We start from the raw sequence: 24,209 nt of genomic DNA, 5'->3' as shown, positions 1-24,209 counted from the left end.
AGAATAATGAAACTGAGGTGCTTTTATAAATGGTCAAACATTTACACACATATCAAAACAATGATAAGTCTCTTTAAATGTGTTTTCATTATTTTATACTGTTTTGTTTTATTGGCTTTACATGATTTTGGCATGTCCCACACACTGCTCTGCTAACTAGTGTGTGTAATAGATGGTTAAATGAAATTAAATTCCCCCAAAAAAGTATATGGTTTTATTGTCCACAGCAAGTTATTTGATAAAAATGAGTCATTTTGATCATGTATATTCTATTTTCATAATCGTATTGACATTTTGGGGAAACTTCCTCTTTAAGAAAACGTCTGATGTTTTCAGTGACATTACTACCACCAATGTGTCTTTATTCACTGGAGGCTGAAACAGTGGCATGTTGCAGACTAAGTATTTACACTTATATTTCGTAATTTTCATCATATTATGTGTGTAGTGTTATGTTGTCAAGCTTACTGTGTCCACTCTGTCATAGTGAAATATCAATTAATATAAAACCTTTCAGAAATTTTAAATCTATTTGTTAAACAGTACACCGTCAACTTGCTAACTGAATCATGTTGCTGACTGAAGGTCCCTCATGTGCTCATTAAATGCTAACATAAGCCAAAAATCAACTCAGTCATTGTCTACCCTGTCCGCAAGTTTTCCATTACAGGGTGGACATTATTTGTATAATTTAATTATTATCCAAATACTTTACACACCAAATACAATATATTATTGAGAAAGGGACTTCATATTTTTCTAAAAATGTACAATTTATAATCACTATGTATTTACAATGTATTTACTCTACTTTACATTTGTCCATGACAAGGTAGACATTTGTGACTGTTTGCAAGTACATTGTCATCATGCAGTTAATTTATAAAAAAGTGTGTGAGCTTGACCAACATGCATTTCTAACAGCATGACATCTACGTAATACAATGCATATGAAGTTCAATTGAAAATCGTAGTTTTGTGGGGGGAAATGGGAAGTCCTAAAGGCACTCCCCATGACCCAACTAACGTCACAGGACCTACACGTGACGTCACCGTGCTCCTGGTAGAGTGAGTCTACGGCGAGCGTAATTTACGCCTGTTAGTTAATTTAACGGCAGAGAATACAGTATGTGTGCATGCATTTCTTAAAAATTCTGCTTCAACAGTTTGGTTTTGTAACCTGAGCTCTTCTACTTGTCTCGGGAATAATACGAGCAACACCCAAGTGTCTCGCCGATAGTTAGTGTTCGTGTAGTTGAATAACGCGTCCCCACAGTAATGTGAGAGACTAGTGTCCAACTCAAAAGGTCCAACCTCTGTCCCACTTCTGCCGTTAGATGTTCGGCCCCGTCGTGTCGTTTTGCTTGAGTATTGGCTGAAAGTCCGCACATTATGCAGATTATTCTCGGCGGAGGAGGGCTCGAGGCTGGGCCAGCGGAATGCTACGTGTCTTGGAAGAGTCCCTTTTAAAACCCCCCTCTCCTCCTCCTCGATTCCCAAAATTGTGTTGGAAGGTAACTCGTCTCCCTCCTCATCCAGGCCCGTGCGTGCGTGCGTGCGTGCGTGAAGAGTCTTCCGAGTCCCGGTGTTACCGACAGTCGCGCAAAATGTCCGGGGTGAAAAAGCTTCGCACGGTGAGTGGATGTGGAGATAACGTTGAGACAGAAACGATTGAAGTGCAAGCTGTCATCAGGGCAGCCCTGAAATGTTTGTCAAAAGTTATATGTGTGTGTGTGTGTGTGTGTGTGTGTGTGTGTGTGTGTGTGTGAATGCGAGCCGCCAGCGCCCAACTCGGGTAAGTATTACCGCTGTGTCTTATCCATAGGCGTATAACATGCACTCTCCTCGATGACGGTACTCAGAAACAGCAGTGAAAAGTAGTCTCATTAGTTGAGGACTTTTCCCTTCAAGGTAACCCGGCACTGGAGCTCATTTTCGGCGACGACTTCACTTCTGTGTGTGTGTGTGTGTGTGTGTGTGTGTGTGTGTGTGTGTGTGTGCCTCTTTACTGTAACCGAGGCTGCTGCCAGGTGTGATGGTCACCGTGAGTCTGAATAGGCCGGTTGTTGCAGTAACGGATCTGTGTCAATGTTGGCCCATTCATAGTGCAGCGAGGCGGAGAAAGAGGCCACTGTGAGACGGCGGGCTGCTGCCGCACAGGAATGCTGCTAACTCAGAGAACATGTGTGGAGAGATGTCCTGAGAATGAGAGCAGCGACAGTTACCGGCACGAAAAACTCCAATAACTCAAAAATATTCATTTCGTGTCTTTGTTTAGAGATCCCTCACTTTGTGCACCATTGCAGACGAGACGACTCTGATATTGAACGATCTGAGTCACAGATGAGATCAATATTATCATTATTAGTGTGTAAATTGGATATCTTTGGGTTTTAGACAGAACAATCCATTTAGATATATAAACATTGGCATTTTCTTTCTTTTTTTACCATTTTTTTTCTTCTAAACAATTAATTGAGAAGATGACAGACCAATTGATGATGCTAATAATCAATAAAGCTTTAATGTACTGTTTTTACTTTGACAAAAGGCCCTTACTAATCCCATTTTTGAACATATGCCTCCAGACCACTTTATTATCAAAGTTTATCTTTTGTAATTTCCTGAGAAAGAGCATGCAAGCTGCACTGGGAGCCAGAGGAAAAGAGTTGCACAAGGTGTTCCAAATTGATAATAACGAGAGTTTCTAGCACATTTCTTACACCGGAATGCAGTAGAAAGTGCTTTATGAAAAGACAGTTAAATTCAAAAGCATGCGGAGTTAAACAAGGGAAGTGATTACAAATTAATTAAAATGTAATAAGATTAATGATGTGGAGTGACATATTGGTTTAAGGGGAGTATACCACGTCTAAAAATTAGGCACGTAGTATGTTCTCTTAAGTAAATACACCTTGTGCCATCATACCATCATTTGAATGGAGGGAAGGTATTGAAGAACAATTATGTTTGTCTAAGGCAGTGTACACAAATGCATTGGCTTATCTGAGATAATGCTCATAGATATAGCATGTGAAGTACTTTTTACACGTATTACTAGCTGTAAGTAAGTGCAGCGGGTTACTTTGAAATGCTGTTTAAATGCAGATTGTCCGATTGAGACTGAAACTCTGCCAAAGCGAATATCAGGGTCCTTTATGTTAAACCAATGCCACACTGGCTGAAGACACGTTCTTAGCATGGGGGATAGTAATTGAGAGGAGGGAGTGGTGGCGCGGGGGGAGGGGGGGATAAGCATGCACAAAGTGAAGCCATGGCATGGATGTAGGTTCGATGGGAAAGTGAGTGCAGAGTGCGAACGTGTGGGCACGAGCACTGCCACATCATCGCTGGGCTGCACGCAGCACACTGCACACATTGTCCAGTCAGCCCTCTCCCCCTCCTTCCATGCCTCAATGCTTCCCTCATCCACCCCTTCCTTCTTGAAGTCAAAACAGCCCCATTTATCCACAGCCTGCTCCTCATAGACACGTTCAGCAGGACAAGCAAGTAAAACCAGTCATGTTACACTAAACTGAGCAAATCATTATTGTAAAGTGCCACATCACACTAGTCTGCATGATATGACAAGTTGTTTGGTGCCAAATAGTGTCAGGCGAAGTGAGAGGCCGTATTGCAACCATTCCTTCCTGTTTCTTTATATTTTGTATTCTGTAACTCCCTCAGAACCGCCGTAGCTCGCCTCTGTTTAATCATGCGTTCTTCTATTTTAGGATCTCAACAGGTCGACCAATGTGGTGTTTCAGGCCCACCACGTCAGCCGCAGCAAGAGGGGGCAGGTCGTGGGGTCCAGGGGAGGCTTCAGGGGCTGCACCATATGGCTGACCGGTAAATGTCTATACAGTCGTATAATGATGTCCATCTAAAGGTCATGAGGTGGCTCATTCCTCTGCCACATAGGGGTTTAAACTGATCTGGTCTAAGAATTGTGTCGTCATGCTGATATCTCTTGTCACATTTTCAATCTAGGTTTGTCAGGTGCCGGAAAGACTACCATCAGTTTTGCCCTGGAAGAGTTTCTCGTGTCCCACGCTATTCCCTGCTACTCGCTGGACGGAGACAACATTCGCCAAGGCCTGAACAAGAATCTGGGCTTCTCCCCCGTAGACCGCGAGGAGAACATCCGCCGTATTGCTGAGGTGGCCAGACTGTTTGCAGACGCTGGGCTGGTGTGCGTCACCAGTTTCATTTCACCTTTCGGCAAGGTCAGAAAACATCAACAGTTAAAGTAATGTGCTGCTGATGCTTATCTTGTCTATACAAATAAAATGAAAACATCTACTCAAGGCTTTGATGAAAAATACACTGCAACGCATACATGAAATGTTTTGTGCTGTATTCTTCCACAGGATCGTGATGAGGCGAGGAAGATCCATGCAAGTGCCGGGCTCCCGTTTTTCGAGGTGTTTATCCACGCTTCTCTTGCGGTGTGTGAGAGCAGGGACGTAAAAGGACTTTACAAGAAGGCTCGCGCTGGAGAGATCAAAGGTCTGTGTGTGTGACAGTGCTCACCTGAGCAAAACATTCCCAAATGTTTTATGTGCTAGCTCTCTGTGTGATACAAGTAAAGCCAAGCCCAAGCTCACCCTAATCTTTATTCAAATAAAAATGGAATAGGAATGCTGCTGAGGTTACATTTTTCTTTTTATGTTTTTTACATTTGTTTCCAGGTTTCACTGGTATTGACTCAGATTACGAGCGTCCTGAGGCACCAGATCTGGTGCTGAAAACTGGAGAGCTCTCAGTGAACGAATGCCTCCACCAGGTGTTGGAGCTGCTCAGGGAGCAGGTGGGTGTAACATAAGAAATAGTACTACACACGTATAACTGTGGCCAACTTGGAAGTTAGCATGACACTTGTTCATAACCAGTTTTGGCATCTACCCAAACACTTGTTGATTTTGAGATGAGGGAACCTAAAATGCATTTAATATGAATGACTCAATCACAAAACTACCATAACAATCAATGGCATACAATGTGTTGAGCTACTAATGTGACCCTTTTTAAGGCTATTACGAAAATAAAATATCCATCGCAGCTGGTAAAAAAAAAAGAATAGACACAAACATGGAAGCAATATTTTTACAATATTTTTACGTACAATACGTATGTATTTTGTTACGTCTTGTATTCTTTGCTGCTGTCTTGAGTTGTGTTTCTGGCCGGAGCATGTTGTGATGTGCACTCAACAGATTAGGTTTACAATATTCGGTTTCCTTTTTGTTAACAAACCTTATGAAAAGTCCATTAGTCCATCTCTCAATACTTTGTTTGTGGCTCCATCTTCTCGAATGTAATGCTTTTCTTTGTCATATATGGCAGTAAATGAACTATCTTGTAATATTACTTCTTTTTTTTATGGGAAGGGAAATACGTTATTTGCAGACCTACATTAGCAACCACATCCAACTTCATGATAATAATATTCTCCTTTTCTCTTCGTTTATAGAACATTGTACCAGGCGAGATCATGGAGGAGGTGAATGAACTCTTTGTTATGGAGAACAAGCTGACTCTTGCTGTTGCTGACGCAAACACGCTTCCCACCATCAGCATCACCAAGGTAACCATCATTCGATTAGACAGGCTTTTTATTTTTCATTAAAAAGCAAATGGAACAGGGTCAATACTGGACATGACAGCTCATGATGAGCCCATAAATATTCCCCACTATTTGGACTCTGTTTACTAATGGTCTGATCTAACTTCCCTGGGTACTAATAAAGACCAAAAACACGCCTACCAGGCACACAGCAGTGTGGATGTTAAGATAAATATATCAGGACAGCACTTCAGTCTTGTCAACATACAAGTAAATTGAAGTGAACTGTCTTTCTAATTGCAATTTGCAAATAAAAGATATTAACACCTCCATCTGTAGTCAATTGCTCAGCCAAGAATGTATGGAGCATGTTATCTCCAACCGTCTTGTTACAACGTTGTACGAGGAAGTGATGCTATGATAATAAATGCGTCAGCAGCATTTAATGATGCTTTAGGATGGAGAGTAACTCTTAAACATCCACTATTCTTACTTCCATAATAATTGATTATTTCATTCATAGTATATTTACAGACTTGTTGGTTTAGACTAGAGTATAAACATTTACAGTGCACTGATCGATGCAGTTAAGTCCACAGGTTAAATGTATTTCGTGCTGTTTAAAATGAGAAGTTATTCCTTGTCCACAGTTGGATCTACAGTGGGTGCAGGTCTTGTCAGAAGGCTGGGCTAGCCCTCTGAAGGGCTTCATGAGGGAGAGAGAGTTCCTGCAGGTCTTACACTTTGGCAACCTGCTGGATGGTAAGCGCTGGTTGCACATTTCAACTGTTCTTATAAACATGCCAGGACATTGTGTCCCCAGGATATTGTGTCCCCAGGATATTGTGTCCCAGGACATTGTGTTCCCAGGACATTGCACTAAAAGACAAGCCCAAGCAGTATACCATCTACCCTGTGGGTTTGTTCCCATTCCAACTGAGAACCTAAATGACAATTCAACTTTATTGGGCATGTTATGATGCAATCATTGACGGCAAATTAGTCACTTTTCTATGATTTTTATTTTTTATTTTAAAATATAACGCCAGTACTGTACAACAGAAAAGGATGCAGCCTATTTCCAAACAATAAGGCAACTCAGTCTCACCAATCCAACCATTTTATACCATGAACTATGCATGCCCTTAAATAATATACAGTGTTTTTACACAGAAAAACAATACATACACAAAAGCTGCATACAACACATATATTGCATATAACCTTTGGTTATAACTACTGACCTGTCAATATTAAAGTCAGTTTTGTCAAATTTGCCTACGTACAACTACCACTTGGAGTGGCAGAAGCTGGACATTTAAACCATCTATCCATCCCTTTAAACTTTTATTTCAACTGTTAGTCCATTAATTTTTGGTATCTTTTCCCACAAATTAGTCCTTAATTTTAGCCAGCTACCAGAAGTGTTCAATCATTACACTTGGATGGAAAATAGTTTTTTTTTCTCCTTTTCCACAACATTTCAGTTTTCCAATGATGGCTTTATTTGATGGTTCTGTGTGACAACCTAGTCAGTTGGGTTCAGAAGTATCCCTGGTGGGGAATAACTGCTTGACGTGCTCAAGCTCAAACATACATTGTAACATCAGGGTTGTCTTGAGCGTGCAGTGGTTTGTATTTGTTTTGTAGCGCATATTGTGTAACAACATTTCTGGAATAATATTTTCTTTGGTTCACTGGTTGAGATCACTGTACCCTCTTCCGTCCCAGGCGGGGCCATCAACTTGTCTGTTCCCATTGTCCTGCCTGTTAGCGCCGAGGCCAAGCAGGACCTGGATGGCTGTGCGGCCGTAGCGCTGGAGTACCAGGGCTCACGTGTGGCTATTCTCAGGAACCCAGAGTTCTACCAACATCGCAAGGAGGAACGCTGTGCCAGACAGTGGGGCACCACTTGTCCACAGCACCCTTATATTAAGGTGATAAGGCATTCATCAAATATCTTCGACACGCACAGTTGTAATTTGAATGTCTGTCACATGATTGCAAAGCAAACAGTACATGCACCAACGCTTACCTTCCTTCTGTCAATATTAAATGTTGGGATTTTGTGGAAAACAAAACATCAATCAAGCCCCAGACGAAAAATAAATAATTAAACCGTAAAGCTAATATTTGTGCTTGAATATCAATACTACATGTAAATGTTTGCGTCCTCAAATATCATTCTGTTTATCACCTTCCCCAGATGGTGATGGAGGGAGGTGATTGGCTTGTAGGTGGTGACCTAGAGGTGCTGGATCGAATCAAATGGAACGATGGACTTGACCAGTACCGCCTTACTCCGCAGGAGCTCAAGCAGAAGTTCAAAGACATGAAAGCAGGTTTGAAAATATAAATGACTCAATCACTAAACTACCATAACAATCAGGGAACACACAATGGCATACAATGTGTTGAGCTACTGACCCTTTTTAAGGCTATTACGGAAATAAAATATCCATCGCAGCTGGTAAAAGAAAAAGAATAGACATAAACATGGAAGCAATGTATTTAGCAGTGCACCATTTGTCTTTCAGAAGAACTTGACAAAGGACCAGATGAAAAATAAAATGGTAAATGTAAAGCTGCATGAGGATGTTTGTGCTCTGTGTTCAATGATCAATGGAGACATGCAGTGTCTTTCTGAAAAGTAAAGAACAAAGGAATGTGATCACCTGTTTTTACTCTCACTCGCTCACTTGGATGTGAATGCTGTGTTCAGGATTGTGTCGTTAATTTATCTGCAACACAATACAGTATGTATTTTGTTTCGTCTTGTTTTCAGTATTCTTTGCTGCTGTCTTGAGTTGTGTTTCTGGCCGAAGCATGTTATGATGTGCACTCAACAGATTAGGTTTACAATATTCCTTTTTGTTACAAGTTTCCTTTTTGTTAACAAACCCTATGAAAAGACCAAAACTCAAAAATCCATTAGTCCATCTCTCAATACTTTGTTTGTGGCTCTCAAGCTCAAGTCTGTCAAAAATAGACAATCCTTACTCAAACAGAGGGATGTAGTGGATTTGTTTCGGATTATTTTCTGCAGCAGATTTGTTATGCTAGTGAGTATTTAGGACTATAAATTTGGAATCGACACAAAACAAACAACCCTGCTCCTGTTCATGGCAATGATGCCAGCCAGCGCAAAAGAATAAGCTATATTAGGTTTAGCAACGCTACACAGCAAATACATTTCAATTCATTGTTGATTTTGCTCTTTTCGTGAAGTTTGTTGACAATAAGAAAAATATAGATAAAATAAAATATATATATACATTTTTCTATGAAAATGTATGAAACAAAGAGATATGTGAATGGTATTTTAAGCATGTTTTTACTGTGACAGCTAATAAAATGCACAATATTCTTCACATATTTTGGACTGCACAGACATGAAGCTCAACACCTCCATTGTGTCGCACTGCTGCTGTTATGTTATATTACACTGTAATAACTGCTGCTATTATTGTGACGTGAACTTTATTTTGTGCTCCCCAATGTTGTCCGCTTTAGATGCGGTGTTTGCATTCCAGCTGCGTAACCCGGTCCACAACGGTCACGCCCTACTGATGCAGGACACCAAGCGCCGTCTGCTGGAGCGAGGCTACAAGAATCCAGTCCTCCTGCTGCACCCCCTCGGCGGCTGGACCAAAGACGACGATGTGCCTCTGGACTGGCGGATGAAGCAGCATGCTGCTGTCCTGGAAGAGGGCGTCCTGGACCCAGCAAGCACCATCGTTGCCATCTTCCCCTCTCCTATGATGTACGCTGGACCCACAGAGGTGAGAAGTAGTGGTGGCTTCTCGTCTAACCAGCGGTTTCTATCAGTCCAGCTTCCTACTGTTGAACCATTTGCCTTGAATATGTATTTGAACGTGCGTGTCTTCCAATGACTCATCAGGTTCAGTGGCACTGTAGAGCCAGAATGATCGCCGGAGCAAACTTCTACATTGTCGGCAGGGACCCTGCAGGCATGCCTCACCCGGAGACTAAGCAGGACCTGTATGAGCCCACCCATGGAAGCAAGGTCCTCACCATGGCGCCAGGCCTCACCTCTGTGGAGATCATCCCCTTCAGGGTCGCTGCCTACAACAAGACTAAGAAGAACATGGACTTTTATGACAAAGAGCGGTAAGTGAAGAAAAAAAAGTAAATTTCCAGATTTGTCTTATATGTCCTGTTTACTACTACATATTATGTATTTGTTGTGATTGTTTTTTAATTTACAACTTGGAATCTATTGATATGGTGGTCCTTGTGTGAAGTGCAATAAGACTGGAGCAAACTTTTTTTCAGACTTTTCAGACCCAAATCTTTCAAGCCAAAGCATGAATTTTATGGAAATGTGAACCATCTGTGACCCAGCAACTTACTTTGTTCACACTACAAGAAGATTGTAGTATACATCTTTAGACAACTCCCAAAATTAACCCACGCTGACGCGGGGAGAACATGTAAATTCCCACTCCCAAAATTATGACAATGTAAATTATGAGGCTTACTCTTGTAGATGTATATCCACCTTTCTTTGCAGGTATAATTATGGCCCCATCATATGATCTGTAAATATTATAACAACATTTCTAATAACCTGTCCTACTCACTCTCTCCACACTGCCATTCCCTTCTTCCCCACTCTCTCAGACATGCTGAGTTCGAGTTTATCTCTGGAACCAAGATGAGGAACATGGCTCGGAGTGGAGAAAACCCTCCAGAGGGTTTCATGGCCCCCAAGGCCTGGAAGGTTTTGGTCGAGTACTACACCTCTCTGCAGAAGGACAAGTAATCAACACAGCGCTTAGGTCACCAGGGAAAACCATTGATTCTTAAAGGAGGGTACAATTACAACCATTCATACAGGAGTATTTAGATATATTCCTGTTTTATCTTATCCAAAAATACTTATTTAGATTGTTATAAATAATCAGTCTTTGCTATAAATAATCAGTGACAGGGTGACTGTTTCTTCACCATATAGAAATCACTTGTCTTTAAGAGTTAAAGCGTTACACATTTTACATTCCTGTAAAACATATAGATTCATTGTAAATGTATTTTAATTTAAACTGTGTATTTGAATAAATTAAAGGTAAATTGAGATTATTATTATTTTAATTATTTTATTTAGGAGTGCATCTAAAGACCGGGAAATCATTTGTGACATTTTCATGAAATAGCTGAAGGATGCATGGCAAAATAAATCACTTTTTATAACATTTTATGGCAATTATATCACTCTCTGTTGAGTTATGTTTGAGCTGAATCAAAGTTACTTGCAGTTGTATCACTATCTACATTTCTTTTTAGATCATGCCTATAGTTGTTCATTAACTCATCCTGTTAATGTTTCATATTATTATGAAATGCAATTTAAGTTTTTTTTAAATGTGAAAGTGCCTTTCTCTCAAATGTTAACATTATAAAACAGAAATTGTTCAAATGTATTGCAGGCGTTCGCCGTGAAATGTCTGTGATTTGTGTGATTTTATAAAGTGCAATTATGCAATAAAGACCTGCAGTTTTAGGGTGACAAATGCAGCAATAAAGACATTCCTTTGCTATTATGAATTGCTGGTGACTTATTGATCATGGGACATTGTGTACTGTCATTGAAACAAGGCTTTTTTTTGTGATGGATTACATTTTGTATCTATTCCCTCATACCTCTCTTCTGATTTGTCTTAGTGACACATTGTTTTGCAACACACCCTATTTAATCTATGTCTGTACAAGGTACTATACTTATCAATTGAAGGTTAAAGGTTGAAGTCGTGTCCAGTGTGGCATTCTGGGGTTGCAAAGCAAAAAGTGCAGTGCTGCCACCTGCTGGCAAGAAGTAGTACTGGAAAACACTGAAATAACTGAAGTACTTAAAATGCATGCAAAAGGGACAGTCACTGAGGGTTCTCTCACAGGAGGCGGGCTTTGTGATTTAACTCATCATGATAACTTCTCTCACTGACACCAGACCCAAAGATAGTCCTGTGTAAAACGGTCTATCTGGTAAACACTTGGACAAGCAGTAGTCATGGTGGAGATGTTCTCATAACTTCATGCACATTTGTATCACTTGTAAATCACTGGGATTTGGCTCTAGATTGGCTTTGCCAGACAGATCTTTTATAACAGATTAAGGAGCTCCCGAGACGCTTTCAAATTATACTTAAGAGATGGTAGAGTGAACTTGAAGGACTGATTAATTTTGCCATTCTGTCATTAAGCTGTAAGGGCTTACATTGCTACGAGATGAGTGTTCTTCTTTGAGGAGAACCAGTATCCCCCGTAAGAAGCAGATTCCCAATTAGCCTCACATTGGATCAGATCATTTAATCTGCGATGTTCCAGGTAACCCCGTTTAAATCTGATGAATGGCACCCTCAAGTACTTTATAAAATGTCCACCTACTGTACATCCAACATGTAATGTCACTGTCAACTGACCAGGATGGCTAATGGGGTGAATCCTTTGTATCCTATAGGCCTAATATTTCTGAATGTAGGATAACCGTTTTTTTAACCCCCCAAACTGTATAAATGGCATGATGGTTGATGTGTGAGGCATGCGCCTTATTTCCATATGAAAATGTCAGTTAGTGATCAAATATTTTATCCGGAATAGTTTGATTTAGTACGGCCTCCTCAGATGTAGAATGATGTTTACACACGGTTCATTAGGAGAGATTGTGCCCCAATTATTTTTGCATTATGCACATGAAGATTATGAAAGGGACCTCATGCTGTCACTCGTGATGTTTGGCTTTTTGAACAGGCCTTTTGTATTCTTGTAAAGTGTCATTATTAGTATTAGTATTATAGTATTCATTTAAATAACATATGAATGTATTCTATGGCTGTAGTTGTCATTTTACTATGCATAATGTAATTGTTTTTCTGTGTGAGCATCGATAACAAGAATGTACACAATAAAATAACAGACTGCTCCATGCAATTAACAACGTTAGTATAATGTATGATTATTTTGAGGAGATTGTATACTAATTTTCAACTATGAACATAATACATGTATTATGTATTGATAGGTTACGTGGATATATTTTCTACGGCCTGAAATGACAGTTTAAACCGCGAAAAGTGACATTATGTTGGAAACTTCCCTAATTACAGTCACACGTGATCACTTTGACAGAAGGGAGCGTCGCATGCCGACTCACTTTGTCCTTCCGCCAGAAGCACGAAATGACTCGATTGTCGCGTGTTTCGAGGTTAAAACAATTACTTTTGAGAGCACTTTTTCACCAGCATCCAAAAGCCACTGTCGACACACAGCGAATCAACGCTGCATTTGCCGGTTTCATTTAAACCGTGGAACTATAAAGAGTAGGCGGAGGGATATGTGTTCTAAAATCCCAGCCTGCTCTACCTTCTTTTTTTCCTTCGGTGGAGGCCATGATGGGAGCCTGAGAGTTCAGCTGGAGCGAGAGGAGCAAGAAAAGAAGATGATTCCCCGGGACGGAACTGTCATACCAATCTCTGCGAATCTATGAGCTTTGTATAGTTTATATAAATTCAAGGTGGAGCCTGTCACTTTTCTTCAGATGTGTTCTTGGCAATCAGTCGATGACGATGTTGAATCGTTAGGACGCTCTCGGATCGAAGCAAGAGGCAGCGTTAGCTATTGTTGCTAGCTGCTAGCTAGCTAGCTCGTTAGCTAGCGGGCTGACTGGATCCGGGTTTCGTTGAGAACCGGTGAGTCCTCTTGTCCTCGCGCTGTCGACCGCGGGGGGCTGCGATAGAAACCCTTCGCTCGGACCCGCGTCTGGCATCCGAAGGACAACTGCATATGTATTTTATTCGGGAGTGTTTTGCGAGACGAGTTGCAGGATTTGGCAAAGTCGGGCCTGCGTTGAGAAGCGGAGCGAGGAGGCCCGACTTTATGATCCAGAGGAAGAGCCTTTCTAATCCCACCGACACACACCGACAGCGCGGCTGTTTCACACGTCCACGCGAGGACCCGCGAAACCCAGAGAGCTGCCGGCGACCGAGAGAAGACCCGCGGACTGCGACGCGCACAACCAGAGCCCCGATCTCAGACCTGTTTCCATCCTTTAGCCCGTAAAGACTCCTGTCACCTGCTACAATGGCTGCGATTATAAAAGAAATGGTCAGTCGGAACAAAAGGAGATATCAAGAGGACGGCTTCGACTTGGACTTAACATGTATCCTTCCCTATGGGTTTGTTTAATCTCCACAGCTCTCAGATCAGTTCACAGTAATGTGTAATTTTCTCAATGAAGCGGCAGGAGTGGGACCAGAAACGTGAAGTAACGTGAGGCGGTTAGCTTCCATGCTAGCGAGCTAGCTGGCTGGCTGGCTGGCTGGTCAGACAGCGCAGCTTCGCTGTCAGCCAGCGTGTTTGAAAGATGGTGGATCTGTCAAACCAGCACGCAGACATGTCACAGTCGTGTTATAGCTGGGAAACGCAATGTTCAGCTGAATGTTGGCGTGTGTTTTTGAAAGAAGCGGTATTTTAGTGACCGTGACTGCAGTCGACCAGCGGTGGAGCGAGCTCCAGGTTGTGAAATTGTTAGTGGCATTAAGTCATTTAAAAAAAAAAAAAAATCATCAGTTTGTGTTCGAAGACGGGTAGGTTAGCTCGGGTCTAGTATTTTTCTCTATATGTATGTCTACATTTATTTATTTTTACATCGAGATGGATACATGCCATTTAATTATATGGTAGGGTTTTGTTTTATGATGCAAATGGCTGAAAGGACTAACATCCCTGCTGTAAGATCACCCTCACCTTTCCTCTATCTCGGCCTTGTCCTCTATGGGTGAGTATTCATTGATGGATTTTGAAAAATCTAATTAACATTTCCCTTTCCCTTTTTATAGAGATAGTCATTTCCAGCTTTTAAGAATTTCTATTTCAGGCCCATCCGCAGGACTCATTTCTCATCTATTACCACTGATAATAGTTGACCTGGTTCCCCGGTGCAGTATCGCTGCTACTGGAGTTGGTACTTTTTTGTGTTTTGGCTGGTCATGAACTAGATTGGCAACAGATTTAGTTGTCCATGGGCAACTAAATACTAAATCTAATGTGTGATGGTACTGAGATTGTGTCAAGTTGGATGTGCACTTGACTTTGTTTCAAGATTTACGCCTTTTTGAGGCCTGCGCTTGATATTTCTGAATGTAGAGCTGAAACAAGTGGGCAAATCAAAGATGAGTTTATTAAGATACGTCTTAAATGCAAAATGTGCCTGCCTTCTGCATCTCAGATGTGACAATTTGCTGGTGTTCTTAGATCTTCTATGATGATGCATTTAATATATATATTTTTGGACTACTGGTTGGTCAAAACAAGACATTTGAAGGTGTCCGCTTGGGTTCTGGGAAATTGTGCCCTTTTCTTTGACACTTTATGGACGAAGTGATTAATTGACTGATCGAGATAACAGTTGGGCACACAAGTATTTAGCAGATTATTCCATAATCAAACGATTGTAAGATGTAGCCCTGAGTCTGTATGGCATCTCAATTTAAACATGCGTTTGTATTTATGCATATTATTTTCTCTGGTTATCCTCAGTATAATTGTATTCATTTGAAAACATTGCTTTTCTCTTTTGTAGACAAATGTAAAGCGGTGTGCTAGTTCCCTTGACTCAATACTATAGATAACATAGATGAACTCAAGTGTCCGCTGGGATGTTCGTGTGACAGCAGATGATGAAACGTGTGCATCACAACATTTGATCAGATGTTTCTCACCTGTTTTTTTTTTTTTTTTTTTTTTTTGTGGTAAAACTTGTGGCAACACTGAAGCTGCCTCTAGAGGTTTGTGCAGGTGTGAAGGGGGCATCTTTTTTTTTGACTTGAAGCCTCGTCTTGTTCAGATGTGGGCCCTTTCTAACCATCCCTTTTATCATTTTTGGCTTGGTGTCTAAAAACAATATGGGCTCTCTGCAGTTATGTAATGCAGTATCACAGTTCTGGGAATTGCCCTTAAAATAGAGTTGCCAGTGATCTTGTATCAGCGTTGCTGTCTGAGTGCTCTCTCCCTCTCTTACCCTCTCAACCCACCACCTCTCCTTTGCTCTTTTTCCTTACTACTCCCACTCTAATTCTCCCTCCCTCTGCTTTGCCCCCTTTCCTCCGCTCTCCTCCTTTCCTGTCCTCCCCACCCCCTTCTCACTCGGCGCTAGCCGGTTCCCACTCTCCCTTTTCCCCCCTTTCTCTTGCTCTCAGTTGTGGATTTGGCGTATGCAAAGAGCCGAGGCAGGGCTGGCTTTAAAGAAAAGGCGTGCCTGAAACGGCAGATTTTCTTTCTTTTTTTCCCTCCTACTTGGAGCTTCCGTCGGGGGTCCCGTATGTGCGTTTCCTTCCAGCTGCAGAGACCATGCCCTGGGCTGAGGCTCTCCTGGGAGCTATGGAGCTTTTTAAAAACACTTAGAATAGACTGACTGGGATCACTTTGCCAGTAGGTCCAAGGGTTAGATAGCCCATCAAATAGCATAGAAAAGCTGTGTTTGGCCCCTAATTAGGTCTTTGAGGCCTTAATGGACTGGATTATGGCACAGTATGTCCCTGTATCTCCTTATTGTGAGCTGCAGGTCAGTAGCTTGGCAGTATGCAAGTACAAACATAAATTTGCTATTGGGCTTGTTGAATTCATGCATCAAGGCTTGTGTTGAGCATACCTCATTTGCACTCCATGTGTTTCTCTCTCTCAGGGGTTTATGAAAGATTTTGATTGGTTTTGTTTCCAGCAAGAATTGTTGCAATTGCATTTATCTTTGGATGCGTGTGTATTTGTTCTGGGTTCCAATATTTTTAGAAGGTCTTGTATGTGTGCACACCAGCTAAGACACAGTTAGTCAGATGCCTGTGTCAAATATTTCTGACCAGTTGAAGAGTGATTTGACCTGAGAAAATAAGATCTGCTTAAAATGAAACAGACACATCCAATAAGAAATATTCAGCGTTTCTATTTTTTGAAACTGTGGCACAGGAAGTGTATGTAAAGGTTGCCCTTTAGTCTGTGGTTTAAGTGTGAAATCCTACAGCTTATGGCGACACAAAGACTTCGGTTACAGGTAGGCGTTGCAGGCCTCAAAGACACGCGTGCCAACTCAATTATTCTTTTATCTGCAACATGACACTGATGTGTGCCTTTTTAAAATTGTATGTATGTCACTGTATAATTGGCCACAACATTTTCCATCCCAATCACGCGCTGAAATGCGGAGCCCCGTTTGATGGTATAAGTCGACTTTTAAAAGCAGGTGTAGCACGAGCGAGTTGGTGCAAAGGGTTGCTTCCCACTTGGGTCTTGCCCACAACTGCCTTCCGCTGCATGTGCAAGTCAAACCACCAGTGGGTTTTTGTTCGACAAAATGTTAGCTTTTTTTCTAGCCGCGTGTTGCCTGCGTTCGATCTCGATAGATATTCAAATTGTTCCGCCTGAGCTCGACAGAGATAAGCCGAACATTTGCGATGATCCCAATATAACTTTGGGCTCTAAAAATAAATGCAGGTCAGAGAGTGGAGACTCTCCTCGTGCAGCCACATGTGGGCCTGGCTCATACAGGAGCGCTGTTACTCCCGTCCTATCTGCCTGCGTCTCACTGTCAAGGCCATCTGTCACAACACACACACACACACACACTGATCAGCGCCCCTCCTCTGTGCTCCCATCTATCCATACCTACAGTGACACCCTCGTATTGACACTGGCTGTTACTTTCTAACGCTCTGCTGCCCCTCTCTGCAGTGTTGTCATTGTGCTCTAATGGAACATTCTTGGCTCGTAATAGAAATGGATTGTAACTTCTGTTAAACATAAAACATTTATTTCTTTTTTAGTCGTATTACATAGCTGTTGAAGGCAGAGGTGACCGATGTCTCTGTAATGCTGCCTTCATGCCTTATTTTCTGAAAGCGCTTGAATTTCACAATCATTCACAATGTACATTTCCTTGACTCCAAGCCTGAACAGATATCTACCCAAACATCATTGCTATGGGCTTTCCAGCGGAGAGACTCGAAGGCGTGTACAGAAACAATATAGACGATGTAGTACGGTGAGTTGTGTTGCTTCTGTTATGTGATCCTAGAAAAGCGGAGTATAGGGGGTAAAGCAATTTATCAAAGAATATTTCTGTCTATTTTGCTCTGGCAGTTCATCTCATAAATGTATTCTATGCTCTCTTGAAAACAGGTTTTTGGATTCAAAGCATAAAAACCACTACAAAATCTACAACCTGTAAGTGTTTCACATTTTGTTTGTACCTGAACTTTTCTTTGTTCACTTAATAACTTCCTCTCTAACTGGATTTTGTTCTTCCCATTTCAGCTGCGCAGAAAGACACTACGATACTGCCAAATTTAACTGCAGAGGTAGGCTGCTTTATATATTTTATATGCTTTCCCTCTTAAAAACAAAAACAGTGACCTAAATGCCTGATGACACATGGTTGATAAAATCCCACAAAATGTCTACTGTGTCTTGTCTCCTCTGACTTGTCTGCTGTGTCCACATTTCTTTTCCTCTCCAATATTGCGTGGGCCTGCATCCCGCCACGCATCAGTTGCACAGTACCCCTTCGAAGACCACAACCCTCCTCAGCTGGAGCTCATTAAGCCGTTTTGTGAAGACCTGGACCAGTGGCTCAGCGAAGATGACAATCACGTGGCGGCCATCCACTGTAAGGCCGGCAAGGGCCGCACTGGAGTCATGATCTGCGCTTACCTCCTCCATCGAGGCAAATTCCAGAAGGCCCAAGAAGCGCTTGACTTCTACGGAGAAGTCAGGACAAGGGACAAGAAGGTGGGATATTAATCTGAGGCCAAAATGTCTTCAAACAACAGCTTCAGATAAATTTTTGCAAATGGGGCTGAAGCAAAAAATATATATACATTTTCAATTAGTCTGCAGATTATTTCCTTGATTCATTGTTTAATCCTGGATCTCAGTAAATTGTAAAAGAAAATGACTGACATTAAAATTGCTTTCACAAAAAAGATATTTAATTTACCATGATAAAAAGCAGAAAATACTAAATGGCGTTTTTTTGCTTTAAAACTGCCTCAAACAATTATTCAAATAGCTGTCGAGTCATTTTTAGTTTCAGCTCTAGTTGAAAACACTTGAACCCACGGAGGAAATAGAGCATCATTTTCTACGTTCTTGACCTCTAAACATTGTCACTGTTGTTGCAGGGCGTCACGATCCCGAGCCAGCGCCGCTACGTCTACTACTACAGCCACCTACTGAAGCACCAGCTGGACTACAAGCCGGTGGCGCTCCTCTTCCACAAAATGGTGTTCGAGACTCTCCCTATGTTCAGCGGGGGCACCTGCAGTGAGTCACGCTTATGTTCAACTTTAACTCCAAACTAGGGCGTAGGCATGCATGCCGCTGTTCAAACGGAACGAGAGCCTTGGATGTGTTTTGCGCTGTAGGGCTCACCCACGCTGCAGCTTTGCACCGTGGAACAGAACGGGTCATCTCCGGTGGAGTTTAGTCGTCCTGCGCCGTAGTATGGCTGAATTAGCTGTAGTATATTTCTTGGGAAGTCCTCTTACAACAAGGCCAGCTATTTCTCTGCTTTCTTAAAGCACATTTTCGATCAGATCTCCTCTGTTTGTCACAATGAGCAATGTGCAATTCTTAAAGTTCAAACTTGTGCAAAGTTGAGCATTTTAGCCATCTTTAAAAAAATATTTTTAGCTTCCTCATGAGGATTGCCTTTAAGAAGCCAGGTTCTGCTTTCATTCGCCCATTTTCTGCTGTGTAATACTTTTCTTGTGCACGGTATTCAGAGGAATTGCATTATTCACTGTTTGAACAGAGTCGAGCACTTGGAGCCCAACACGAGAGTAGTTAATGGTGCACACACACACGCACCCGATATTACAGATGAGTTTTATGTGCTTTACTCGCACATAACCAGGAAGTTACGAAAAGTCAGTAAAGCAATTAAATATTTTGGTCAGTGTTAATAAGTCACTGTCTTTGGTTTTTAGTCTCTCTCATGAGTATTTGCATATCACTGCATGTTTGCTCTGAGCTTGAGTGTTATGACTTTGTTGTAAAATGGTGTGTATGCAAACACTAGCTCTTGTTGTCCCGTGTGTTCAGTGGCAGAGTGGCACAGACCAAAAAAAGGAATTTGCTTTATTTAAAAGATTCGTTGGAACCAAAACTTTATCAACAGCAGTGCTCATTTTATCTTTCCACATCCTCTGATTTATAATTCAACTGAAGTCTTCCCCACAGAGACATTCGCGAGACCTTTGGGTAAAATTTCGAAGCAGATAATGACTCTTTTCAACTTTCAGCAGAAATACATTTTCTTTTGTGCATGTCCATATTTAACATGTTAAGGCTGTGTATTACTTTTTAATAGGTTTAATGTCCCCAGAAGGGGGATTTTTGTCCAAGTCCCTCGATGTCGTGCCTCTCTGTATCTGAATTTCTCCACTTTAAACTGTCCTTCACAAAAAGCATCTCCTTCCTTAATTTCTGTGACTTCTCCACCCGTAACACCTGACTGTATTGATCTTTCCTCCTAACACTCCCTTTAAAAAAAAAAAAAAAAAAGGCCCTATTCTGAGTTTGTCGTCTTTATCTGAAATTTAAAACATACAAATCAACCTTTTCTGACCTCAAAGTCGTGCTCACCACAGCAATAGAAGATGAGCAGCTAATTAAAAAAATTAAGTTACAAATAACTCAATGTTACATATTTTCTGTTTGCTAAATTCATGTTTTGTGGTGGTCAGCGATCTCAAGTTCCCCCTTCCCTCCATCCCCTTTGTGCATCTCACAACGCGTCAGGTCAAATGTGTGACGATGCACACGTCCGCCTTGTAGCCATGTACTGCAAGTTTTGAAGATAAAACCATGTAGATGCACATATCTGTAAATATTTGTGTCGGGCTCTTATGTTTGTCTTTCGGTCCAGCCAAGTCCTGTTTGTAATAATCTCCTTCTTTCTCTCTAAGGGGACAGTACCGTTAAAAACAGGAGCGAGCCGATCCCTCAGGGCTTCAGGAAAGGGAATTGGCATTGGGGTAAATGAGCCTTTCATCCATTATTATCATTTCACTCATTTGTTTTTATATGGCCCCAGAGATCCACCAGGCAGTAGCAGTCTGAAGTAGTCATGTTGCCTGGCAGGATAGGATTAGTTTATGACACCACCACACCACCCTTACATGAAGAAGGCAGAGTTGAAATTCTTCTATATATGCAGCGTGTTGTGCCGGTACAAGACCAAACCGTGACTGTTTATCAGAATAGGGTCGTATGTGTCTGGTTCTGGGTCTCTTTGGGTGTGACATATTGTCTTTCCCCTCCTTAATTCTAGCATGTTTTGCACTGAGGGGAGAGGTGGTGGTGTGCTGTTTCTTTTTGTCAAACTCATGCAATAACACTGGTATCTTGTCTTGCCCTCTTGACACTCCCTGCTCCTCCCGTCGCTCACTCTTGTGTTTTCTGTCTCTTTTCCTCACAAATCTCACAATCTTGCCCTCCTTCGGTGCAACGTTGACTCTTATTTTTGCAGATCCCCAGTTTGTTGTTTATCAACTAAAGGTGAAGATTCACACGTCGAACCCCGCTCACACACGTCGCGAGGACAAGCACATGTTTTTCGAATTCCCCCAGCCGCTGCCTGTTTGCGGAGACATCAAAGTGGAGTTCTTCCATAAACAGAATAAGATGATGAAGAAGGTTAGTTGTGTTGATGTGTGTTTCTTTAATTGGAGCTTAATCAACACGTTTGTCATGAAGAGATTTTTTTTTTTTTAAAGATAAGGCTGGCACCATTTTTATTGTCAACAATTCACTTGAAAAAAAAATGCATGAATGTAGTTATTTTTCTTGCAAAAGCCTAGTAATAGTGTATTAATCTGTTCCATAGAAATCTTTTACTATTTACAAACATCAATTAGCCAAACTATTTACACTGGCTTCATTACCAATATCACTGAACTGTGGATTATTTAGAGTCGAGCTGTTCTGCTGCCATAAACACTGTTGAAAATAACAAATGCTTTATTTACTTTTGTTTGAGCAACAATTGCTTAAAACGACAGTGGCTGAAAGCTCAGTAATAAATGAAAAGATTTGCATATTCAGTAGAAACGAGTGTTCAAAAGGCAGAACTACAGACTTGGTGAAGGTTTAAAGTATTTAGAGGTGGACCAAAACGGTGTTCGTTTAGATTTTACCATCATGTGTTGAAGAATGTAGACTATAGCCAGCTGTAATGAAAAGTTCCTTTGGAATTCTCTGCCCAATTTCTCATGACATCTCCTCTCCTCACTTTTGCCCTGTAGGATAAAATGTTTCATTTTTGGGTGAACACATTCTTCATCCCTGGACCAGAGGAAAGCGGGGACAAGATGGAGAACGGGGCGGTGAACAACGCAGACAGCCAGCAGGGCGTACCGGCGCCGGGCCAGCCGCAGAGCGCCGAGTCCAGGGACAGCAGCAGGGAAAGCGACAGGGACTACCTCATCCTGACGCTCACGAAGAATGATTTGGACAAGGCCAACAAAGACAAAGCTAACCGCTACTTCTCGCCAAACTTCAAGGTACGGATTTTAATTTGGATTCTTGCTCAGATATATGTCAAATCAGCCAAAGAGCGATGGTAAGATTTGTTTATGATGATGATGATGATTATTATTATTACTATTGCACAGACTGAAGTTAGTTTCTGATTTGCAATTCCAGGTGAATTTGTATTTTACAAAAACCGTGGAGGAGCCTTCGAATTCTGAGGCAAGCACTTCGACATCCGTCACCCCGGACGTTAGCGACAATGAGCCAGACCATTATCGATACTCTGACACCACTGACTCTGATCCGGAAAATGAACCTTTTGATGAAGAGCAGCACACGCAAATCACAAAAGTGTGAACTCTTTTTAAACAGGAAAAGAAGAAATTATACACCAGAAAAAAAGGAGAAAACTTGAATATAAACTCAAAAGAAGAACCTTTGTCCCTTCCCTCCCCCAGACGGCAATAGAATATCATCATGTCAAATGCCAATTTTAGGGAAAAAAAGATAAATATCCTGACCAATATATTGTTTTATTATTTTTCTTTTTTTCTTTGGCACGGCCATGTACCATGTGCAAGGTATTGACACTATTGCCCCATGGGAAAAGGTGCTGTAGCTATAAACATGTGTTTATATATATCTATATACATACGTATATGTATATACATATATACATGCATATATCAAACTTTTTTTTGTGTCAAAGACAATGGAAACCACAATCAGGAGATGGGAGTTGAAGTGTGGGAGGAGAATGATATACTAGGACTATGCTGCTCCTTCTCCTGTCTAAACCAAGGCCAGTGCTGCAGTCACTTTGTTTCACTCCCTCTCTTCTCCTCCCCCCTTCCTTCTCCTCATCTTTTACTCTCCATCCCCTCCATCTTATCCTCCTTCCTATCCTCCTTTACTGTGAATGCTTCTTGTGCTCTTTGCAGGCTGTCTCACGTGACTTTTGGTCTTTGTGCAGTGCAAACTGCATGCGGGCAGTGGGTTTGGGGTGGGCGGGGTTATGAAGAGGCTGTGATGATGTCTAAAGCATTGCCATTCCTGTCCCCACTGTGTATACGTTAAATTATGCAGAACAAGGCATCCCATGTAATTGTTAATGTTTTTTTTTATCCTAAGATAATAAAAATATAATACACAAAACAGCAGGGAGACAAGTGTTTGCAGTAATGTCAACACTACATTTAAAGGACAATGGTGATTTGCATGTATTGGAATTGGCGTCCATCCCTAATAAATGTATGCAATGTTGTCTTTTCTTAAAGAAACAAGCTTTGAGATGTGTCTTCTGCGTGGGGTTCCCCAGTGCTTTGAGTCATACTCAGACAATTACATCAGAGGTTTATGTAATATTTCCCCTTCATGGAAATCATGCAGAAGGAAAAAAATATATTTAGCAAGAAGCAGTTGTCATCCAACAGTGAAGCCAATGCAGTCTTTAACCAGACACCATGGCTGTCAACTGAAGTCAGGATTTTAAGCGACGGCCCAAAACCTAAACTCGAGTGTGTGAGAGGTGGAGGGAAATGTGCACAAGCGCTGCACTTGATAAGAAAAATGCTGTAAAGCAGGTTGTCGTTGCAGCTGCTGGAGCTGTGTTCACAGTAACTTCCTGCTTTAAAGGTCAGCGCTGCAAATAGCGGGTGGGACTTGAGGTGGGGAAGTGATGGAAGGATTATTATAAAAAGCTCACTTCAAACAAAAAAGTGACCCAACTAGGGAGCCGATCATCTACAGTAAAGTCAGTCTATTGATGTGTTTGTCATAGCAACAGGTTGTACGGTGAATCTCGGTCTTACTAGTGCTGCGCAGTAACCTTTCCATTTCCTGAATTGCTTTCAAAGCAACACTGACCTCTGACATAAACATTAATGAGCTAAAAGCGGCCTGACCTCGTACTGAATCGCCAGTGTTGCAAGCAGAGTGGCTGCTGCTGGTTAATTGAGGCGTTCTCCGCATGAAATGAGCAGAGGAAGGAAAAAGGCTACCAGCCCAGGAGGGAGGAGTGTGGGGCCTCGGGTAGACGGAGCCTGCGCTGCTCGCGGGCTCCCCAAATGAAAGAGTAACAGGATTAACGACCATGTCACTG

The 24,209-nt window shown here is 41.7% G+C and overlaps 2 protein-coding genes across 2 annotated transcripts; both read left to right on the top strand.

Moving 5' to 3' along the window:
• The first annotated feature begins 1,520 nt into the window (after positions 1-1,520).
• LOC306746649 (bifunctional 3'-phosphoadenosine 5'-phosphosulfate synthase 2-like) lies at positions 1,521-11,109 on the top strand. The gene is made up of 12 exons (XM_079229595.1): positions 1,521-1,634; positions 3,735-3,849; positions 3,991-4,226; positions 4,371-4,509; positions 4,692-4,810; positions 5,474-5,587; positions 6,217-6,328; positions 7,298-7,503; positions 7,773-7,908; positions 9,080-9,348; positions 9,468-9,697; positions 10,211-11,109. The coding sequence occupies exons 1-12, from the start codon at positions 1,608-1,610 to the stop codon at positions 10,350-10,352; spliced, it is 1,845 nt and encodes a 614-aa protein (XP_079085721.1). The 5' UTR covers positions 1,521-1,607; the 3' UTR covers positions 10,353-11,109.
• A 1,928-nt stretch (positions 11,110-13,037) lies between these two features.
• ptena (phosphatase and tensin homolog A) lies at positions 13,038-23,093 on the top strand. The gene is made up of 10 exons (XM_079229674.1): positions 13,038-13,742; positions 17,531-17,615; positions 17,753-17,797; positions 17,888-17,931; positions 18,123-18,361; positions 18,754-18,895; positions 20,542-20,610; positions 21,105-21,271; positions 21,880-22,137; positions 22,280-23,093. The coding sequence occupies exons 1-10, from the start codon at positions 13,664-13,666 to the stop codon at positions 22,463-22,465; spliced, it is 1,314 nt and encodes a 437-aa protein (XP_079085800.1). The 5' UTR covers positions 13,038-13,663; the 3' UTR covers positions 22,466-23,093.
• The last annotated feature ends 1,116 nt before the right edge of the window (positions 23,094-24,209 follow it).

This window comes from Taurulus bubalis (assembly GCF_910589615.1).
Source record: "Taurulus bubalis genome assembly, chromosome: 14".
NCBI lineage: Eukaryota > Metazoa > Chordata > Actinopteri > Perciformes > Cottidae > Taurulus > Taurulus bubalis.
Note: the sequence above shows the minus strand (reverse complement) of the source record. Positions and strands in the feature narration are given on the sequence as shown.